Genomic DNA, 21991 nt, shown 5'->3' on the forward strand with positions numbered 1-21991 from the left:
ACAATATTGTGGATGTGCCCTGCTAGTGTCAAAACTGAAGTTGCTAGTTTTGTTATTGAGGAATATTTGCAGAAAAAGAGTTCAGGTAGCTGTAAGGCAGCTATGTGAGAAGATCAAGCTAAGTCTACTGAGCTAGAGGAGTGGCCAAGGGTCTTTATGACTGCTGTGCTTTGTGTGGCACCACGGTGCACAGCCTCTTGTTTCCCTGACAGGAGCTGTTTCACATACAGCACTATAGTGCATTGGAGGGATGCATGGATTTCCAGCTGTAGGATGATTACAATCAACATGACCTCCATCACACATTAAACCAGTAATGTAAATGTACCTGTTCTCTCCTATTTCCCAATCTATACTAGCCAGCTGATATCATAAATGCCATGGGAGAGGCTTCTGACATTCCATTCCTTCTCATCAGTGAAGCAGCGCACACTTTCCAGCAGCTAGTCGGGATACGTGTTTGAACGTGCCCGGCCACATTCAGTGCCTCTCTCCAGCTGCCTGTGACACTGGCCAAACGAACAGCAGTCAGTCCCAGCCCAGGCACCAATCTGGAAAGCACCAGCTTGGACACCTTCCTTCTACTAGCAGAGGGTATGCTGTCCTGCAAGAAAGTGAGGAGGATCCTGTCCTCCTACCAGTGCAATTCCTATCTTCTCTCTGTTTATTACAGCAAGGGCATGAGTTATTTTATAAAACTGTTTACTTAGCAGCAGGAGTACAGTAAATACTATAACAATACTGTAACAATTGAATAGTCGCCTGCAAAACTTGAATAATCTCAAAAATTGAATCATCTCCTGCATGTAGGGACATGGAACAGCTGACTGAGAAGTACACATTCCAAGTCATGATATAAAATCTGTGTGCCAAAATATTTTGAAATGTTTAAAAAAAATGTCTTCTGGTTGTACTGAAGTTAGGATACTTCCATTACCAATCTAAAATTACATTTCTTTCATAGAATACATTAGTATCAATCCCTTATTCTTATCAATATCTCCACATAGTCAATTTTTAAGTCAATACTGAAAGTGGTTACTTTTCTAAAGTACTTTTCTAATTTTTGACTGCAAGGAGTGTGGAGACTGTTATTCATAAAGAAAAAAAATGATGGTTGTTTTTTGGATTAGATGTTTTGGGTTATATTTTCCCTCTCATCCTTAAAGGACTGTTCTAAAGAAACTGTCAGTTCTTCCATTAGGTGAAAAGCTGTTCTGGAAGTTAGCAACCACACTTATGTTGACTTCATTAGACTGGTACTTAAAGTTGTATTTTAAACCTCTCTTATTTTTCTTTCCTGATTCCAGATTTGTGTGATATTTATGCTTTATTAAAGTTCTTAGAATATGTGAATGACAGCTGCCTTTCAAATGTTAGCAAGTCTCTCACTGCAACTTCCTCTTCAATTAACACAGCCCAGTCCCTATACAAATCACTGTTGCATACCTGAAGCATGTAGAAATCAGGAGTCACATCTAAGCGAAATATTATCCTCTTGTTAAGCTCCCAATATTGTAAATGCTTGTGTATTTCTATTTACCTTTTGATTTTTGAGCCTTAAGGTATGCTGAGATCACATTCTCTTAGGAATGCGATGGTAATGAATATGAATGTTAGTAAAAAGTAAGAATGTGCCTTTCCTGTCTTTTTGAATAAAAGTGGAGATAGTCACACAGACCTCCAGGAACTAGTGGATTACTCTTATGACAGTATGCCTTGGAAGAAATCACTCCACTCTGAAAACAAACTGTACTAACCTATTTTTAAGCCTATTTATTCTCATTTATCCAGTTGTTTCAAATACTACATGATGAACATGAAATAACCTTTTCCTTTTAAAATTGAATGGACTTTTTCCCCAAGAAAACTGATCTTAAATATTACTGTTGCTACCATGTTTCTGAGTGAACAGACTCACTTGCCTTCTTTTAATTTCTTGTTTCTCCTTACAACTCCCATATGAGGGGTTTTTTTATGAGAGCAAATCCATCTTTGTTAAAGTTAACAGTGGTGTTTTGGTACTAATACGTAATATTTGTTTATGTACTGACCACGCCATTTAGCATGGGAGCCTGTGTATGCATTTTTCTTTCCTGTGGACATCCTATTAATGTTCAAAAGGCTTATGCTGTTTCTTGCCTTTGCATTGCTACTTTTTTGTGGCTAAGGTGTGGGCACATGCAAAGCATCTCTTCCCCACGCTTCCCACGTGGTGCTGGACCACTCACATCTTGCAGCAGCATGAACGTGGTGTGCTGGATCCCCCAGCTCCTGCAAAGAGACCATGTGGTGCCAGATTACAGTTCTTTCCCGAGTGTCCCATTCTAGTTCCACTCCCACAAAGTTAGTGATGACCTGCTGTGACTGTGCAGTTCTTGCTGCTAAAAGTGAACAATCCTAGTTCATGACTCTGAGACTTCAAAAAGGTAACAGAATCCCCTCCTGCAGTTAATATGTCAATGTTTATATAACTTAAACTGATCCATAGCATACCCTCTATTGGGTGGTCATCCCTGATCAGGTCATATAATTTCTACACACTTTATGATGTCTGTTTTCCTGGGCACTGGCCATTTTGATGAAACTGTTGGAGGCATTACTGCTGACTCTGTTCGTTGAAAAGAAATGATCCACAAAGTGGAACTCTAAATCCTAAAGACAGGCTTGAAAAACTGTATTTATTTTTGAAAGGATAGTTTATTTACGTATGAGCTTTTCACTTAAATTCACTTTCTGTATTCAGTTCTTTTCTCAGAGACCGGAATAGGTAGGTAAATTTATTTTAAAACCTGAATCTGAGGCATTTAATTCCTCTGGAACTGAGCTTAAAGAAGAATGTCAGCTATCAGAAAATGAGAGATTTCATAACAAATTGTGACAAGGAAATGATAGAATTTAAGAAAATGCCAACAAGAGAGACAAGGGCTTTAGGAGTAAAACAAAGAAGTAATAGTGACTAAAAGCTGATGTTTATTATGATAGTCAATTTTCTCCTTCCAGCCTCTTCAGAAAGCAAAAATGTCATTACAGAGGGACAGAGGGATGAAATCATGAGTGCAGATGAATGGTTGAGGGGATCATCCTGAAGCTATTTGGAGAGAATGGAAAAATCTCATTAGTAGGACAGTATCGAAATGCCCATCCACCTGCTGGTCCCTAAAACCTTCTTGCCCTACTATTTTATGTCTCAGAGAATTGGTACTAAAGCCTACTGCATGTTTTAATCAACACTTCTAACAAGGTGGCAAAGCAGTTCTGTTTTGTCCTCTAAAGCATTGAACAGTTACAAACAGAGCTTTTTGTTTAAATTTGAAAAGGAAAAAGTGAAGCTGAGCTTGGTGGTCAGGCAGAGTACTTTATTGTTGGTTCACTACTCTTAACATACAGAAACTCTGGCTAGGTAAATCACATTCTTGCCATGTGGAATTGGCAGAAGTACTTCTACATATATAATGACCTTCCAGCACAGTTGTGGCCAAAAGTTGTGGCAATACACTACTCTGGCTTTTGAGCATCTACTTTGCTATGGTTAGGAGTCCCTTGCAGTATTTCCAAGATCTAAGGAATGATAAGAACTAGAGTTGCGTGCTTAACCACAGAAGAATACTGGGAAGGGATCCTGTCTTTCTGAAATCAACAGAAACCTGAAAATCTGGAGATGCCTGATTCCCTACATTCTTGTACCTTTCTCACATTAAGAAATACCTGTTAACACCATACAGGATGTAGACATGTTAACTACACCTGATGAGTTTTTTTTTTTTGCCGTGACCTAAACAACCTTTAACATGGCTGTAAGTGTGGCACTGTAGCCTGAAACCTTGAATAGTGTTTGGCACCAAAGTGATTAGCAGCATAGATGGAGCTGTAAAGAGCTCACTGTTTATAATCACATCCTTGACTTTGATCCAAGGCTAATTAATGTCTTAAAAACTTAGGATTATTTAATTCATTTAATAATGCTTAAAAGAAGAGTCATCATGCGCAGAAAGAAAATATGAAGTTTATGTTTTACATTTTTGTACTAGGGTAATTGTGTGATGCATTTTCCTGTGCCACAGGATTTCTAATTTCTAATTTCAGTTCATTCAATAACTAAGCAAAATATAAATTCATAGAGCTGAGAAAAAAACCCCAAATCCAAGAAGTAAGAATAGGGCCACCATTCTGTTTTCTGTCCATGTCATTAGACTGCTGCAAAGCACTAAATTCAGTATGTTCCTAAACAATTATTGGTATTGTCTGTGCCTCTTTAGCACTTGGAGATCTGACCCATTTTCCTCACTCTTTTGTACCTTGCTCTGTGCAAACACATGAAAAGATACTCCCTTCCCCTTGAATACCCACTTGCCTCCATTACCTCTGACTTGAAGTCCAGGTAAAGTACATAAGCAGGAATCCAGTAGCCCTTAGAAAATTCTGTTTCTAGAGAAAGCAATTGTACATTTCAGCAGTGCAGACTGCCACAAGTCTCTCTATCTCTCCTACTCTCAGCTTCTTATTGAGTATTGAATCAATCCTTTTGTTGTTAGCGAGCAGTGGTGTCATTCTGGCACATTTTAAAGATTTCCTTAGGCTACATTATTTCCACTGTTGGTATCTTCACTCACATAGAAAATATCTCACAAAGAGGAAGGAAGAACTTCCATAAGAACTACTCACAGACAATGGGAAAAAAAGTACCACTAGCCCTAAGACAACAATTTCCTTCTCAAGGTACATGCTGCATTTCTAGAACTTTGTTTTCTCCTGTAAAAATCAAGTACTTTTAGGGAACATTAAAAACAACCAATTTTTGGCCTACACAAACATCTCAATCTGAAAGCAGCTTCATCCTGTCTGAACTGAATCCTCTGTGTCATACATCATGGGTGTCCCTTGCATACCCCACAGTCTCTGGTTTTCTTAAGGCATATGAATGTCATCATTGCATTCAGTTTCCTTCTGTACTTAATTCTTTATGGTCCTTACAGGCCAGAAATCTCTCTCTGCTCTTCAATGTCAGACTTCCTATGAAGGCTGGATCCTTCATCTCCACAGCATGCCATGTAGCAGTCTGTACAAAGGTTTAATTTCTCAGACCAGAGACACATCTGACACCATTTGTTGTTGTTCCTGGAAAAAAGATGGCCTTCACCTTGCTGAACATGCATTAGAACTGCAGTCCTTTTACTGTAAACTGTTGGAACAGCTCCAATAACACTTCTGAGAAATCTCACAGCAGCAAAACCCTAGTCCTCTCCCTGCATAGCCAGACATGAGCAATGATTTCTGTCAGTTCTCTCCATGCTTCTATGATGAGTTGGCCTAGAGTGGAACACCTCCCTTTTCTCATGGAAAAGAAGCATAAAAAGGGAAAAAACACAAACAGAAATGAAACAGAGAGACACAGTAGACACAGCAGAAAGAGTATCAAGAAGAAGTAAGAAAGTTAAAGGGAACAAAAGAAAGAGGGAACAGTGAAAGTAGTAATACTGAACAAATTAAAAGCCAAATACTGAAATTCCTGCTTTGTACCCATGAGACTTTGTAGGACAGCAAAGAGGTACTTTTATAAGCAAACCTAGAGGAAATGTTTGGAGGAGCTCTATGTGCAATGGGTAGGGCAAGGGAAGAAGTGGGTTTTTTCATTCATACACACTGTGTAGGGAGCACTAGTGCATTCTCCTCTCATCTGCACCCTGAGTTCATCAGGAGTGCAAGCAGTTGTTCTCCAGATGTCTTCGAAAAAGGAAAGTAGTATTTGCAAATCTGAAGAACTGGGGGCCCATGATACAAAGGTATTGTACCCTTTGATCAGCAGAACAGAGGCTCCTCTAACTCACCATTTTCTATCATCTACAGACACAACTTTCCCCTGGCTAGGATTAGTCTTTGTAAAATCTTTCTGGGCAAAAAATAATACAGCGTGAAAAAGAAATTTAACAGTATGCTGAACAAAAAATTCTCGCTTTCGTAGTACCTGAGAGAAAGGATGAACCATATCTGTAGTATATCTGCTGTATTAGTGGAGAGTTGTCATCCAGTTGTGATCATTAAAAAATTAAGCATGCACTTCAGTGTTAGGAGAATAAAGGACCCAAAAGGTCTTACCTAAGATCATAAAGAAGACTGTGGCAGAGCTGTAAACTGAGTTAATGTCATGAGGGCACCAGGCAGGAAATGAGGAGCCTTGTTCTTTGCCCTTGGCTCTGCCACCGACTTGCTGCGTGGCAAATTACTTCCTCTTCAGGTGACTCAGTTTCTCCCATAGGCAAATTGAAATAATGATTCATCTTTGTAGAAGTACTTCAAGAATGATGATGGAAAATGTTATAGAAAAGCGAAGTAGGAATTCCATTCCAGAGCACTCCCCAGGCTATTGTTTGTCCTCTTGCTGGATTTTTTGAAGAGTGATGTCTTTGTTACTGTGAATGGCATTTTTTTAGAGATAATAAAGCTGCAAAATTATATAGCAAAGGCAAAATCAAATGCTGGATGACTTCTATTATGTGCTATAACAAACAAAAGATGTGCTAAAAGGAAGTTATCTGTGTAGCAGAGTCAGCCAAGCAAAAAGTGAAACGCCAGTTCAGTACTCAGGCTGGAGGAAAAAGGAGTATGTGACTAAGGAATTTTAAAATTTGTTATACTATAAGAAAAACAAGGTGGCCATGTATTATTAGACCTTTCAATGTGTCCTGAAACAGGCACAGATATAACAAAAATGAATGAAAATATGTTAGACCATAAAAGGAAGTTATAATTTTAAAGTCAACAACCTTATTTACAGCAAAAAAGGGAAAACATATAACAGTTAAGGCACAAGAGAAGGACAGGCCTTACCTTGTGTTGGTACTCAGGGAAACTGAATTAACCCTGCAACAAGCTTCAAGAAGTAAAATGGGAAAGACAGGTAAACCAAAGTTTTCAAATGAGCCTTTTGTAATGTATTCCTTATCATCCAAGTGTCCAAATTGAGTTGTAGAAAAGACCAGCTTTTAGTAAAGTTAATTATTCACAAATCTAAATGAAATTAATTGGAAAACCATCTAGAAAAACATAGGAGGGAAAATTTGCCAGCTAAGATTTTTAATAGCTATTATTATTTACTTGAATTAGAGTTTTCAATATCATACATTTGCACATTTACAACCTTGTGTACATCTGCCATTTGTTATAAACCATATGAAGAAGCCAGTGGTATCTTATATTGACCAAGATGGTACCTTCAAATGAATGCTTTAATCTACATTTTACATATGCAACTGAATGTACATAGTACAGAAATTGTATTTTGATTTTATTAATAAAATATTTTAAACCCTTTGACATGGAGAATATTGTTCAATCTCAGTAAAACCAATGTCCAATCGGTCTTAAAACACAATTTTGTTTATGCTCTTACCCAGGCAAGTTTTTCATGCTCCTTTATCCTCAGCTCTAGGACAACAACATGTCCATTCCTAGACGTGTCTGGACCTATTTTTATCATATGAAAGGATATAAAGACATGTACAAAGCTGAATTGTTCTATAAAAACACTAACTGCCCCAATTGTTTCCGTATATTTTGCACGGTGCTATGACATTTATTTTATATCACTGCCTTGTAATTTCATTTCAGCTTTCTTTAATAACATTTATTTGATTTCCGTGGCTTTTTTACTAACTCTTTGGACTATTTCCTACTTCAATTATCATTTACTGAAGTCATGCTTTAGAACCTATTACTCCTTGTTCCTTCCCTGAGGAAACATTTTACTATGCACAGTTCAGCAATTTTTATATTTTACATCATTCATCTTGACATTGTGTTGGCTGTACAAGTTCCCTCATTCATTCTGTGAACTGTGGAAGTCAGGACTTTTTAAAATCTACCTCTCTGCAGTTGTCATTAGGATTTTCTGAAGAACTGATGCCAGGCAAAATTTTCTAAATACATCTTTAAGATAATATATACATTTTAGCACTCTCATTATCCATCTGTTGCTCTCAGATTTCATGTTTGACTTTCAGCTTTCCCATAATCTCACATTATTGTTTCTCTTTTTGACAACTGGTAATGCTGTAGTGCTGTAACTTATCTAATGAATGAATTGCTGAGGATACATACAAATTCAGCTACTCCATCACTCCCTCCACTGAATCTCTTCCTTCCATGGGTTTCTGTATTGAATTTGTTTGTATTAGCATACCCACCCTGCTTTGCCTGATTGGTACTCATTGTGGAGCACTCAGTACTACATGAGCTATGTAACTCAAGAACATCCTGTGTTTGAAGGAGTACTTTAACCTATTAATAAATATGCTATGAGGTGGCTGTTCTCACTCTGTTTCAGGTGCTGCCTATGCAGTTTGGAACTAAAAAGGCTCTTCCTTGTCATCTCCAATCTATTACTTGTGTGAAAATATTTCTGGACCTGGCTATTGAGAAAACCCTAATCTCCAGCAATTAATGTGACAAAGAGAAATCCCAGTGGTGAGCTCTCTAAGCAGTATAGTCCATTTGTACATCACTATTTTCCACAGACACAATCTCACAAGCCCTCTGGAATGCCTACTGCTTTCAGTTAAAAAGCAGAAACAACCTTCTGCAGAGATGCAGAAGTCTTATTTTCTCAGAATATCCTATTTTAATTAGATTCTTTCCAAACATGTCATGACATAAATATGAAAGATGTTTAGTGCAATTAAAAAGGCCTGTAGTGATTGTGTTTAATGCCAGACATGTTGTATGCCTTTGCTGATTGGATCTTTTCATCGTTTTTGACTTTGCCGGCACCCCATCTTCCTACAGCTGTTACTGCATTTCTTCTCTTAGGTTTCTTCCCTAACCTTCCTGCTGGGGATTGCAGCCCTTGGCATTCAGTTCCTCAATTCCTTTACCAGCCCAGGGTGAGACTTCAGCAACAGCTTCACAGTTGTTCCAGGAGGATGGGGGACTTTAGGATGCATAATGAGACAGAAATTGTGGCCCTATTAGGTCAATGGCAGTTTTGTCACTGCCTTTATTTAGGCTAGGATGGCATCCTGCTTGCCTGACTCATGTTCTACTAAAACCATGCAATGAGTATCAGGGTCTGTGCCCTGCCCATCCTTGCTTTTTTGTTTCCTTGCCTGTTCCAGCACAGGGAATGTTTGAACCCCTTTTTTCGCACAGTTCAAAGTATTTTATAACTTCTCATACCTGCTCTAGGGTAGTGTACAAAGGCAGGAGGAGAACATAGTTGAATGGCTGTGCTTCAAAAATTTCATTATTTTTTGATTATTTTGTTCTCCCTTTCAGTTTAGTGCCAGAGAGGAACATATGGCTCAAAGTGATTCTTTTCCACTTTATAATTCCCATATTCTTTACCATATGTAAGGCATTATTTCATGCTATGGCATATATAATCTCTCCCATATCTATTTTTCCTTACGACAGAATGGACAATATACATTTTGTCTTTCTGCTTTTGAGGCACTGTCATTCTGATGGTCTTTTTGGACACTGGCTTTGGTTTTCCAAGAATGTTCCTAAGAGATTTTGAGGTGCTTTTTTGTTGTTATTTGTGTGATAATTGTAATGATATATTTCATTTTAACCTTGATTCTGGAAGTGCCTGAGGTTTTCTTGCTAGGCAAGTCAGAGACCACTAGATCAGTTATCAAAGAAACTTGCATGATCCTATAGTCGCAGAATTTGAGCTTTTAATCTCCAGTGTATGACAGAAGCACCAAAAGCTTTGTGGGCAGCCACATTCAGCAACAAATCATTCTGCTGTCATACATTTCATTCCTTTTCAGTGAGTAATATTTACACAATCTGCCCATTATCTCCTCCAATAGATGTCGACATCAAACCCACTGGAAGTGATTCTGCAGGTAAGTAAATCTCATAAAAGAGATTGCTTTGTTTGGTACAATATTAAAAAAAAATTGTGAAGGATTAATTGCTCAGATCCATTACTTATGTCCTCTGTAATTTCTAAGGCAGAAACCTAATTGCATCCACTTTTCTCTCCTTCCATTTTATTTTTTACTTTGCTAAAATCTTCTTTCTCTCAACCCTCTGAGATGCTGGACCCACAGTCTTAGGGTCCTAAGGCTGCCTTTTCTGCATAATGCTACATCCTCACTCAAACAACTCAGGACAAAATAACTTGGTGAGTCTGCAGTATTCTCTTAATTCACTAAAAAGCACTAAAGAAGCTCCATGAAGGCAAACAATAGAAGAAAACTGGTATAAATACTTTTGTATATACATACTTCAGTATAAAGATTTCATTTTAATTATTTCTGAGACTGTTTTACAACTAAATGAAGCTTCCATGAAAACTTGACTAAATTAAATTTTAAATCTAATTGCAAATCTTACAAATAGGAAAGGTGCAATGAATTGTGTTAATACTAATGTAAGTATTTTGTTTAGTATATTTTTCAGTGTTTTAAGGACACACTTTGCATTGCAAATATATTTTTCAATTAAAAAATCAACAATCAAGATTCAAGAGAAACAATTAAAAATATACTTGCATGGAAATTATTTATAGAAAAGCAATAAACAAAAGACCACTTTTCTTTCTTAAAAATTGCTTTAGTCTGATAGTTTAGAAACAATATTCACACCTTCCAGTCATACACAAAATGGGTTTCAGAAATGGAACTTGAAACCTGAAGCAAAGGTAGAAGTCCTGACACCAGGACAAAGAGAATCACCAGGTGAGAAAGCTGGGAACTGATGCCTTCAGGATAATACCAGTGATTAGTCTGGGGATGAATTAATAAAAACCATGTGCACTGTTCTGTGGGAAATGGAAAGATAGAAACTTCCACAGATTCAAGAGGGTTTGATCTGCAGTCTTGGAATGAGCTTGGATTGATGTAAAAATAATGTACCCAGACATTAAGTAGAAAAATCATAAACTTATGTTTTTATAGTTGTAAGTAAGAATTTGCCTTAAGTAAGTAAGAAACTCTGCTGGGTAAGATGGTGAAGAGTATAGTAATGTGATTGATAAAGTTAAGAATTTAAAAGTTATAATAGAAGCATATGTATGTACATGAGTTATAAGCCCATTGGGTGAAAATATCCACAGTGCAGTAGAAGTGAATAAGGGTGATAGGTTAGAAAAGCAAAATAAGTGTCCATTGGATTAGAAAGTTATATACTGTCTTGCAACAAAGAACTTGGGACTACTCTGTGCTATGGCCGACTGCCTGCTCCTCTAAAATCCCATGGCCTCTAAGACTGATGCTTATCTGAGCAATAAATCGTTCTTAGCCCAGCGATGGTCCCATCCCTTATTTAAAACAGTGACAATGACACCGGTCCTTTTAACAATTAAATAATTGAGTCTATTAAAGTAATGGAAATTACAATAATATTAATTAAATTAAAGCAGTGCCAGCATTTACTAGTGAAGTTTAAAAGGTTAGATCTGCATTTTTAGAAGCAGGGAAATGTCACACAAGTTTTATATTAAAAAACACTCAAAACATTGAAAATTCAATTACTTGAAATCTTTAAAAATCTCTGGGATAACATAACCAGATTCTGGGATTTTACAGACAAGACCAAAGATCTGATGTCAGCCACTCTGAAATGAAGAACAAAATTGGTGACCAGCTGGGAAAATGAATGAAATAACTTCCTTATTGCCACTCAAGAATATGACAGAAGCAAGGGCAAGGACATCTCTCTCTAACTTCTCCAACAATTTGATAATTTTTATTTCTGCAAGCTTTCATTTGCTACACTTTTCAGCTTCAGTAAAGAATGGGACAATGGCTGTAAAAATAATTGTCTTCTTCCGTACCCAACTGGGTTCAAAGTCAAACTAACTTCACGTTCTCCAGTGGATGACACAGGACTATTGTAGGAAAAGAAATGAAAGAGATAATGAACTGTATCAAAAGTGATATAAAATAGAAGACTTCTGCCTCTAGAGTATTGTGTGTTGTTACAACCTTCAGTATTGCTTTGACATAGTTTTTTAAACTACAATAAAGAGTATGTTCTAAAATAAATAATTGGAATGTTATATTCAGAATAATTGAAGGTGGAGTCTTTAATTTCCCATTTGAAATTTCAGAAACTTCAATTTATTTCAATTCCAGAAAAACAGTTTTTTCTAATAAAAAATGATTTTTCTAATAAAATTAGTTCTATGGGATTTTGTCCTGACAGCTCTTAATGAGAGTTGTTGTGGCTTAAGCAGGAAGAATTTAAAAGGATCTAATTCCCAATGCATAAGCTTTATGTCTGCAGAGACTGGCAGGAATTCTGTGATTCACTTCAGTGAATACACACAGTGAAGGCTGAGCACTTCTGAAAATCCTACTGCAATTTGGCATCTCCTTGTTTATTTAAATTGTGCAGGTGTTAGTTAATATCTACCAGTGTTCACCATATAGAAACCAACCAATAAAATATGTATTTGCTATTTCTGTACACCTGAGGTGAAGTGTCACAGCGGGCAGTGTTCAGAGTGCCGCTACCCTCCCAGAGAAGCTTCTTGAAAGAGACACCTTGGGGGCACAGGCACATCTGTGCTCCCTTTATTTATTAGAAAGGCTTCTTCATTTACTAAGGCTTCTTTATTTATTTATTCTTCATTTATTAAAAAGGCTTCTCCCATGGCTTTTTTATGACAATGTAAAAAACATGAAAATGTAAGCTAAACAATAAAAATTACAATAAAAATCTACAAAACATTTTTAACTAAAGCAAGTCCCCAACCCTTGAGTCCCCACTGTCCAAAGAATTTATTAATTCTGTCAGTGATTTTTTCTGTTTGGATCTGTTGGACTTGTCCCTTCAGCAGCTGGGGTCCTGCAGGACTGTGGAGGGCTTGGGTAAAGGGTTTAGAGAAGAGGCTGGAGGTAAGTAGGGGTTGAGGAAGGGAGGAAGGGATGGGAGTGTGAAGGTAAGGGTTGGTTTTCTTAGTTTTTATAGAGATGGGGTAACTGAGAGGCATTGTAAAAGATTTTATTCTAAATCTTGATGAATAGTGAGACACAAGAGATGTAAAACTCAACACTATTCCATCAGAAGGTAACCTATTTCTTGGCTACAACAGCTGATAAATGTTTTCAGCCTATCAGCTTGTGCCACACAATGCTGCTATTACTTCTAACCTATATTATTACCTATATATTATCTGTATTTTTTCCCTACATGGTCCTGCTACAATGCATATTTTTCAGTTTTAATTCTCTAAAATATCTAGTCGTTTTGCAAGCCCATATTTTGAAACTTGTTGAAACATTTTTCTAGTTCAATATCTCCCTCAACAAGGTCATCTCTATTTCATGGCCTTCCTAAATCAGTACACTTTATCTCAGCATTTGCATACCAACATACAAGACTGTGTGAGCTTTGAGTTAGGTTTTGAGAATTCTTTACAAATCCATTTCCCACAGTCCTATCTGGTTCTTTTTTTTTTCTTTTTGAAATTTAAATTCTTCTGTTTCTGCTCAGTCTCTTTGTTTACCTTTCTTCCCTAATTTTAGGGATTTCAAAGGAAATAATTTTAGCAAGTTTTGGTCTCTTTCCCTACACCCAATTTCATCTGGGTACAATTGGTTGTAGTCACTCCATTTCAAATGTTTGGGATTTTTAAATTTCATTTTTAATTGACCATATCTCCTTTCAGGAGTGTTTGTTCAACTCTGTCCTTCAATTTCAAGAGAAGTGACAAAGAGCCAGTCAGGCATGGAAAGCAGGGATTTATATATGGATTTCAAGGGGCAGGGGGCAGAACACCAGGGCCAATGAGATAAAGGCACAGGGGTGGAGCGAGTGAGAAGGGCCAGTGGGATACATTGAATCTGCATGTCACAGCAAGGCATGCTGGGAGAAGCCTTTTTCCTCACCCGAACAAGGTGGTTATGGCTTGAGGGGTTTCCCCTCCAGGGGAGGAGGGTAGATTCTTCCCCTGTTGGCCTGCCACCCTCCGCAGTGAAGCAGCATCTATAACCTTTGGAATGAAGATTATTGCCTCGGGCCATCCTTACGCCCAGTACTGTTGTTACTTATGTCTTTTTCTCCCTCTTTTTATATTATTCATAGCTGATGATCAAAGGGCATCAGGCTCTGACTTCCATATCCTTCCCCGGATATGTCATCATTCAAACCATCCTTTCATTTATTCATTCCAAGCCTGTCATCAGGGGGATGCTGTCAATTGCAATGAATGTCAGAGCAGGCCACAAATGCACTACATATGCATTCTTATGAAAATTAGTGGAACTTGAAGCCATAATCACGGCACAGTTCTCTTTTCATATATGTTTTCCATTTCATTAAAGAAAGAACCACAAAATATTTGTTTTCCTGAGTATATTCCAATCCTCTCTCCATAATGCTCTCAACTCACTTAAAAAGGGACTATTCTTCCCTGAAATTTGTCATTTAATTTAGGAGAGAGCCCTTTAAAAAAGGAATAAAGAACTATACCAAGCTTATACCTAGATCTCCACATCAAATGCAAGCAGGCAGTATGAACAAAAGTTTAGCAGAGCTCACCCTCAGTGAATCTCATTGTGCTACACCACAGCGGAGAGAAACCGGAGAGAACATACACTGCAGCACAACAGGCCAGTCTCAGCGCTAACACAGGATTCATCTAAGCCTTGGCAGATGCGGGGGGAGGGACACACTACAGATGTGTCTCTGGGCTTGGGGAGTCTGTTGGTACAAACACATACCCGTCAAACTGCGCTTCAGTCAGTTGGTACCAGCTAATCTCTGCAGAAAGTAAGCTGATTGCTATTGCATTTTTTACTCAGGAGTGTTTAAATTGTACCATCACAGTTTTGGAAATTGTGTTCCAGTGTTATTACTTGGCAATTGCGTTGTCTTCCTTTCTTGGAGCCTAAGAATGCCCCTTTACGTGATAAGCAACAATGTAAATCATTGCCTTAGAATATTAAATATTCTTGCCTATCTTGAGGTCCTGTTTTAACCTGTTCCTATAAGTTTCGTTTCAGATATTATTTTTTCCCCACTATATTTATCTTTTGTAGTACAGTTAGCATTTCTCGTGTATTTTCAAGCCGAGAAGACTCAATCCCATTTGCAAGCGAATCTCTCGGATCAGATATTTACGCGGTTGTTCGGGGAGGGGCGGGGGGATGGGTCGCAGACAGCGCATGCTGCGGGAGGCTGCGGGAGGCTGCGGGAGGCTGCGGGAGCAGGGCGGGGCCGGGAGGGGCCGGGCGGGGCTGGGCGGGGCCGGGCGGGGCTGGGCGGGGCCGGGCGGGGCCGGGCGGGGCCGGGGCTGCAGCGGCGGCGGCGGCCGGCAGGGGGCGGCCCCGCTCCGCGGGCGAGCCGCGGCCGGGCGCTGCCAGCGGCGGGAGCGGCACGGCCCGGGCCGCCGCACTCACAGCCCTCCGTCCAACAGCATCAGCCGGACCGCGGGAGCACAGCGGAGTGTGCGAGATAAAAACAGCATCTTACACAAAATAGAGGATCATAGAATCGCGGAACCTCTGAATGGTTTGGGCTGGAAGGAAACTTGAATGATCATCTCAAGTTTCAACTCACTTATGACTAGGTTGTGCAAAGCCCCATCCATCCTCGTCTCTAACACTTCCAGGAATGGGGTATCCACAACTTCTCTGGGTAACTTGTGCCAGGGCCTCAACACTCTCACGGTAAAGAATTTCTCTCTGATCTAAATTACTCACTTCAATTTTGAAGACATTCTCTACCCACTTTGAGATTGAAGCCGTTTCCCTTTGTCATATCACTACAGGCCCCTGTAGAAATCTCCTGTCTGGTTCAACTCCCTCCCTGGTTCTTTTCTAGCCTGCCTCTAGGTACTGGAAAGCTGCTCTAAGGTTTCTCGTGAGCCTTGACCAGGATGAACAACTCCAACTCTCTCAACCTGTCTTCATAAGAGAGGTGCTCCAGCCATCTCATCATCTTCATGGCCCTGCTCTGGACTCAATTCAGCAGGTCTACATCCTTCCTTTGTTGGGGACCTCAGAACTGGATGCAGTGCTCCAAGCGGGGTCTCACAAGAGCAGAATAGAAGGGGAGAATCACCTCCCTTGACCTGCTTGTCACACTACTAAATAACCAAAAAATAGCAAATAATCACCCCTTTCTTACGAGCATTTAGGGGTGAGGCATTTCTGTTAGAGCACATACACTGATTCCAGTTTTTGGAACCTAAGGTTTTTCACCTGCACAAGTTACTAGGGAATTACACTCATTTACATCTGTCTGGAAAAGAAAGACCAACTTCAATGCTGCTGTCCATTACACAGAGAATTCCAGTCCTGGCAGTAGTACTGAGGTAACTTTAGCAGTCACACTAACAGGATGAGATGGAGCACCAGCAGCACCTAAAGCAGTAATCACAGGGAGAAAATACCCTGCAACTCCTTCCAGAACACTACAGACAGAAACTTGGGGGTTTTACTCAAACTTTATCTATCCTGCTTAGTTTTGAATTTTGGGTCTTTTTTATTTTTAAAGGTTTTTTTTTTTTTTTTTTTTTTTTTTTTTTTTTTTTTTTGTAATGGAAAAATCCAGAAAACTTAGAAACAGTATTTTTTTATTCCTTTAGAAGGGGTGATTCTGTTTAAATAATTTTTTGAACAGAAAATTCTTTAAAGCTTTACTAAGTTTCTACATTGAGCCAGTTCCAGTTTCTGTGTAAGTGGCAATATTTCAGTGTTTTTCAGTCTTCACTGTTCTCAAGACCTTCGGACAAAGCCAGGTGAAAGCCTTTTCTTCCTTTAGCAAGTCGCCTCATTTTCTTCGTCGTTCTCTGGTGCCGGGAAGCGTGTCCCTGTGCCACTGCCCGGACGATGGCTGGCTTTAGGGCCTGATCTGTGCAGTGTCGCGGGTCCCCGCACCGCACCCACCTGCCCCTTGGGTGATGCTCCCCCATCTCTGACTCAAACCCCGCGTGTGCCGGGGAGGCGGCTATGCACGAACTTGGTATCTTCACGCAGACACGAGTGACTCCAGCGACTCATTTGCAGCCGTGGTGGTGCCACCTTGACGGCCGGAGTGCCGGGGTGCCCCTGCGGGGAGGGTGAACGCACGGAGGGGGGCGGGACGCGCGGCAGGGCGCGACCCTGCCGTGTCACGGGTCCCCCGTGACAGAACGGGTGTGGGTCACCGTGCCGGCTCTCGGCTCTGCTCTTGCGGGAGTGCGCGGCCACCCGCAGCCCCGGGCGGGGAGCGCTGACCGCCCTCCGCGGCGGGGGAAGGACCGTGCGAGCGCCGCGCTCCCGGCCGCCCGCGGCGCCGCCCGCCGCCCTCCCCGTGCCCGCCCCGCCGCTGCCGCCGCCCCGCCGGGGCCGCCCCGCGGCAGAGGGAGGGCGGGCGCGGCCGGAGCGGCAGCGGAGCCGGCGAGCCCCGGGCGGGCGGTGCGGGAGCATGGCCCCGGCGGCACGGCTGTGCTGTGCCGCGCTGCTCTGCGGCGCCCTCAGCCTCTGCAGCCTGCGGGCCGCGCCGCGCCAGCCCGACACCCTCTACTTGTGGATCGACGCCCAGCAAGCGCGGGTGCTCATCGGTAAGTGCGGCCGCTGACCCGAGCGGCCGGCGGGAGCCCGGAGCCGACCCCGGCTCGACCGGACCCGGCGGGGCTGCCGCACATTGCGCCCCTTTGCCTTCCGCAGGCTTCGAGGAGGATATTCTGATCGTGTCCGAGGGGAAGATGGCCCCGTTCACCCACGACTTTAGGAAAGCCCAGCAGAGGATGCCCGCCATCCCCGTCGGCATCCACGCCATGAACTTCACTTGGCAGGCAACGGGACGGGTAGGTGCCGAGACGGGGCCGCGGCGAGGGGCGGGGGAGGCTCTGTAAACCCAGGCAGGTGGTTCGGCCTTGGAATAGTTGAGGAAACCCTCTCTGAGGCGTGCTGGGGCAGCCCTGCGTGCGGGAGTCCGATGGGCGGCGGGGGGCTCGGGGAGCAGGGATGGCTGCCAGGGCGGGGGAACCGCTGGGAAAGCGCGCTGGGAAAGGGCTGGAAGGTGCGTGGGAGCGCCGGGCGGCCCGGGGCCGGAGAACGCGCAGGCTGGTCAGGAGTTAGACAGAACTCACCAGGAGAACCCCAGCCGCCTGTACTTGCCGTAAAATTATGTAGCAGACAGTAGTTCCGTGGATGCAGTTTTCTTTCGACTTTCTTTAGCTTATGGACATACGCTACAGGCTCTTCATTGATCTCTATGTACTAAATGTGCAGGCTTAATTTGTAGTTCTACTAAATAACAATTCTCTTCTGTAGACTTAATTTTACCAAGTTAAATTGCAAAACCACATAAATCTGCAGTTTATTGAATCCCGTTGGATTCTTTTGTTGAAAATGCAAGAATCTGTGACATATTTTTGTGAAGAAACATATGTATGATTTGACACACTGACAACATATGTTGAATTTGCATAAAGCTGAAACTTGTTAGTGTACATTATCATGGATACAGAAAAAACATGGTGGCATAAAATCCTGGATAAAATAATTTCATTTTTACAGTGCTGGACATTGACTTTATGCAATAAAGAACTTGGTAGAGATGAAATAATATTTCCATTTAAATTGTGATCATTGATTGTATAGTCCAGCTAATTGCAGCTTCACAAATTTTGTTGTGGTTTTGGTTGTTTTGAAAGTACTCTATCTACAGGACTTGTTTGGCTTCAAGGTGTTGTCTGATGCCCTTGCAATTTTTGCTGTCCTCACAAAGCTTTTGGGTTTAGGAAGTGCTTCACTTCTCCTCCAGAGAGGAAGGTGAATGTGGAGAGACAAAACTTACTCACAAAGGCTGACTTGCTCTAGGTCTTTGGCGTTCCCATCAAGCTTTACAGAGAAAACAACTTTGTACGCCCAGGGCTGGCATTTAAGTACCTAGAAATAATTAGTGTCTTTTGGGACTGTATTTTCTGTTCCATTTCTCTGCCAGCTTCAGTTGCTGTTGATAATAAAAGTAGCTCTTTTTTGAATGGGTGATCAAGATGTTAGACTGAACACTGTCCTCTTGGATTTCCTTCTTGTGCTCTGCTCTCCCTTCTTTGCTGCCTACAGGTAGGTCATTAGGAAAATGTGGTTCCAATACTGATTTCAGTGAGAAGAGGCACAGGCTTAAAGACAGTATAGGAAAATGTTCTGCTTGATGCCACTTGCAGGACGGAATCCTTTCTGAGCAGCTGCAAAGACGTTTAACCCATTAGTCCTCCTCCTGTTTTCTGAATTACAGAATTCCTCTTAGACAAAGCATAATTAGTAAGCGAAAAACTTAAATGGTTAAAAAAAATCAGTGTTTCTCCAGAATTTCCAGTATTTTATGAGGGGAACAAATGAGTACATTTTTACTTTTTTCCAGTGTTCTGTTTTGGTTTTAAGTTTACATGTTTTTAGAAGTTTCCATTAACACATCCAGGGAAGTGCTAACTACTTGCTACCTTTCTTCTGTACTTTTCTGAGAATTTCCTAAGTGAGGGAAGGGAAAAGGAGAAGTGGAAGGGAGGAGGAGAGGAAAAGAAAATAAGAGGGGAAAGAGAAGCAAGAAAGGAAGAAGGAAAAGAAATGGAAAATAGTACTTTTTGAAAGAAGAAAGGCATTTGAAATGCTGAAGTGCTAGACTGTTTTCTGCAAAATAGCTGTTAACTAGCATACTGTTGCCTCCTGCTTGGTAAAACTGAAATAATTCTTCTGTGAGTGTTGTGCCTTATAGACCTCTTGACCCTGTATCCCAGTTGAAATTTGAAGATGTTTCTCTGGGACTCCAAGGTCTGGAGGCTCCCAGTAGTACAAGCCCCACCTCCAGGAATAGCCAGACCCTTTTTGGGTCTACAGATAGAAGGCTTCTCCTGAGTAGGTGCAGGATGTCTATGGCATTACACGGTTCCTAGTCCTGATATAAACAAGATGGGGGAGGCAGAGAGCAGCTGGGTGGGTGTCTGGCAGCCAAAGCCAACCCACCACACCTGGGATCCCCAGTGGGGCACTTTAGCATGTATAAATATCCAGTGGGTAGATCCCACCTACCTGCTCCTGGGATAAATGATGATCCAGGTTTGAGGTAAATAATTCAACCCAGGGAGTGGCAATGCTTCTCAGTCCTGCATGGCTGAATATTCTAATTCAAAAATGGCTTGTTGAAAGGCACATTTTAAGGACCAGATTGCATTTGTATTCTGTGTAAACAGAAGTGCTTGAAACTCACTACATTTAGGTGTTACACTTCTGTGCAGTGGCCTTTGTGTCCTGAATACATTTTATGTGAAAAAGATTCTGTTTGATAAGCAAACAAAATGATATTCACTAGAAAGCATTAACCAAAGAAAAGCATTAGTTGCTTTTAAGTCCTAGTCCATTACTTCTAATTAATTATTAGGAAATATAAGGGGAAACCCAAAATGTAAGGGTCTGAGGGTGCTGAATATATAGGGTTTTTGCTAGTGAAATCAGGATGAGCCAGGGGTGACAAGAATGTTAAAGTACTGCAAAACGGGATTGTCATGTTTTTATGCACTTTATGTTTCTACCTATAAACTAAAGCATAACATTACAGATACTATGTTCTCTTTAGAAATGTAATCTGCATAAATTGACAGTTACAAATCTCTTTGAATTGCAAGGTTTAAAAAAGCAAAAATCAGTGATAACATGCAGTATATAGTATGCATCCATGTAACCACTAGAGCTCACTGGTGTGCTTCTTGCTCTTATTCTGGATGGTTTTAGCAAAAGAAAATACAATGGCTTTTAGGGGTCTTGTCCTCTGTGGAAGATTGAGCTAAAAAACTTCCCAGTGAGACCCTATCACAGTGATTAATGCTGCAACATGTTTTACTGTGTCCACTAGTTACCAAAGATTTCAGTGATAACATAATCTCTACAGCATTTAGGAATTTGTGACAAGTATTTAATCTCCAAATCCACAAAACCCAGCATGTATTTTTAACTTTCATTAGGAATTCTGACAGCTGTAAAATTAAGTTCACATCCTGGAGAATATTGGTGGAAGAGAACCATATTAAAAAGTTGATTATTTCCCAGACAGCAAGTGTTCAGTGACAGAGCAGCAGCTCAGTTGATTTAATAGACAGGAGGTGAAAAAAAGAAATCAAAAAGGCAAGTTGGAATTTTTGTTGTGTAGCATTCTCTGGTCTGATCCAGAGAAATAGTCAATCTGGGCCATAACCTGCTCAGGCTGTTTTCTTCCTTTCAGATATGGGAGAAGTATTTGTGATCAGATGAGTTACTGCAGCGGCTCACTTCCCCCTCCCCACTGTTATGAGCAGCCCATAGCTCCTCTCCTGTTGCATGGTTGAATGCATGACATGGCTTCTGAAATAAGTCTCTAAGAGTTATTGATAACCTTGAGTCAATGAAAAAGATGCCCACCTCTGAGAAAGAGGGAATGTAGTCTTCAGTGCATTTTCTAGCATCATTTCTATATTGTAAAGTGAAGGTCAGGAATGCTGCGTAGTTAACAGCTCCTGGAGGCTGGTTCTGATCTCAGCAATGTGACCATCAGCCCTGAATAGCTCAGCTGAGTTGTCTGGAATTGTCCTATATTGCTGAGATGTAGCCTGACCATAAAGATTAAATGGAATATCCAGCTATGCCAGGGGAAGATTCGTTTCCTTGCTCAGAGGAAAGCTAACAGACCACCAATTTTAAGGCATTAGTGATGCAACAAGGTGCTCCAGTCAAACATGGCTATTTCCCTGATAAACTGAAAGAAAATATAAAGTATCCAATTTCAAAACCTAATTCTTCAAAGGAAACTTTTCTTCAAAGAAACTGCTGAATTTTTTTGTAAATATCTCATTCATAACTAGTCATTACAGTGATGTTTTTCAGCTTAAAAAAATGTCTAATATGCAAAATTTAAGAGATATTTTCCAATAAAAGTACAGCTCTTCTTGAAGTTTGGTCAAGGTAATTGCATAAACTCACACTGTTGTGATTTTTCAGTGGTACCTTCACTGCACTTTCATGTCACCAAACTGGGGAAATACTTTGTTTTCTGACCTCTGTACCAAAATTTCCATGTG

General features: G+C 40.8%; 1 protein-coding gene across 1 annotated transcript in view; it reads left to right on the forward strand.

Moving 5' to 3' along the window:
* The first annotated feature begins 17332 nt into the window (after nt 1-17332).
* WIF1 (WNT inhibitory factor 1) overlaps nt 17333-21991 on the forward strand; it is a 37570-nt gene continuing 32911 nt past the window's right edge. Inside the window, exons 1-2 of the mRNA XM_059846974.1 lie at nt 17333-17500; nt 17607-17746. Coding sequence (XP_059702957.1) covers nt 17365-17500; nt 17607-17746 — 276 coding nt within the window. The 5' untranslated portion in view covers nt 17333-17364. The remainder of the gene's footprint in view (nt 17501-17606; nt 17747-21991) is intronic.

The sequence above is a fragment of the Haemorhous mexicanus genome, chromosome 5, assembly GCF_027477595.1.
Source record: "Haemorhous mexicanus isolate bHaeMex1 chromosome 5, bHaeMex1.pri, whole genome shotgun sequence".
NCBI lineage: Eukaryota > Metazoa > Chordata > Aves > Passeriformes > Fringillidae > Haemorhous > Haemorhous mexicanus.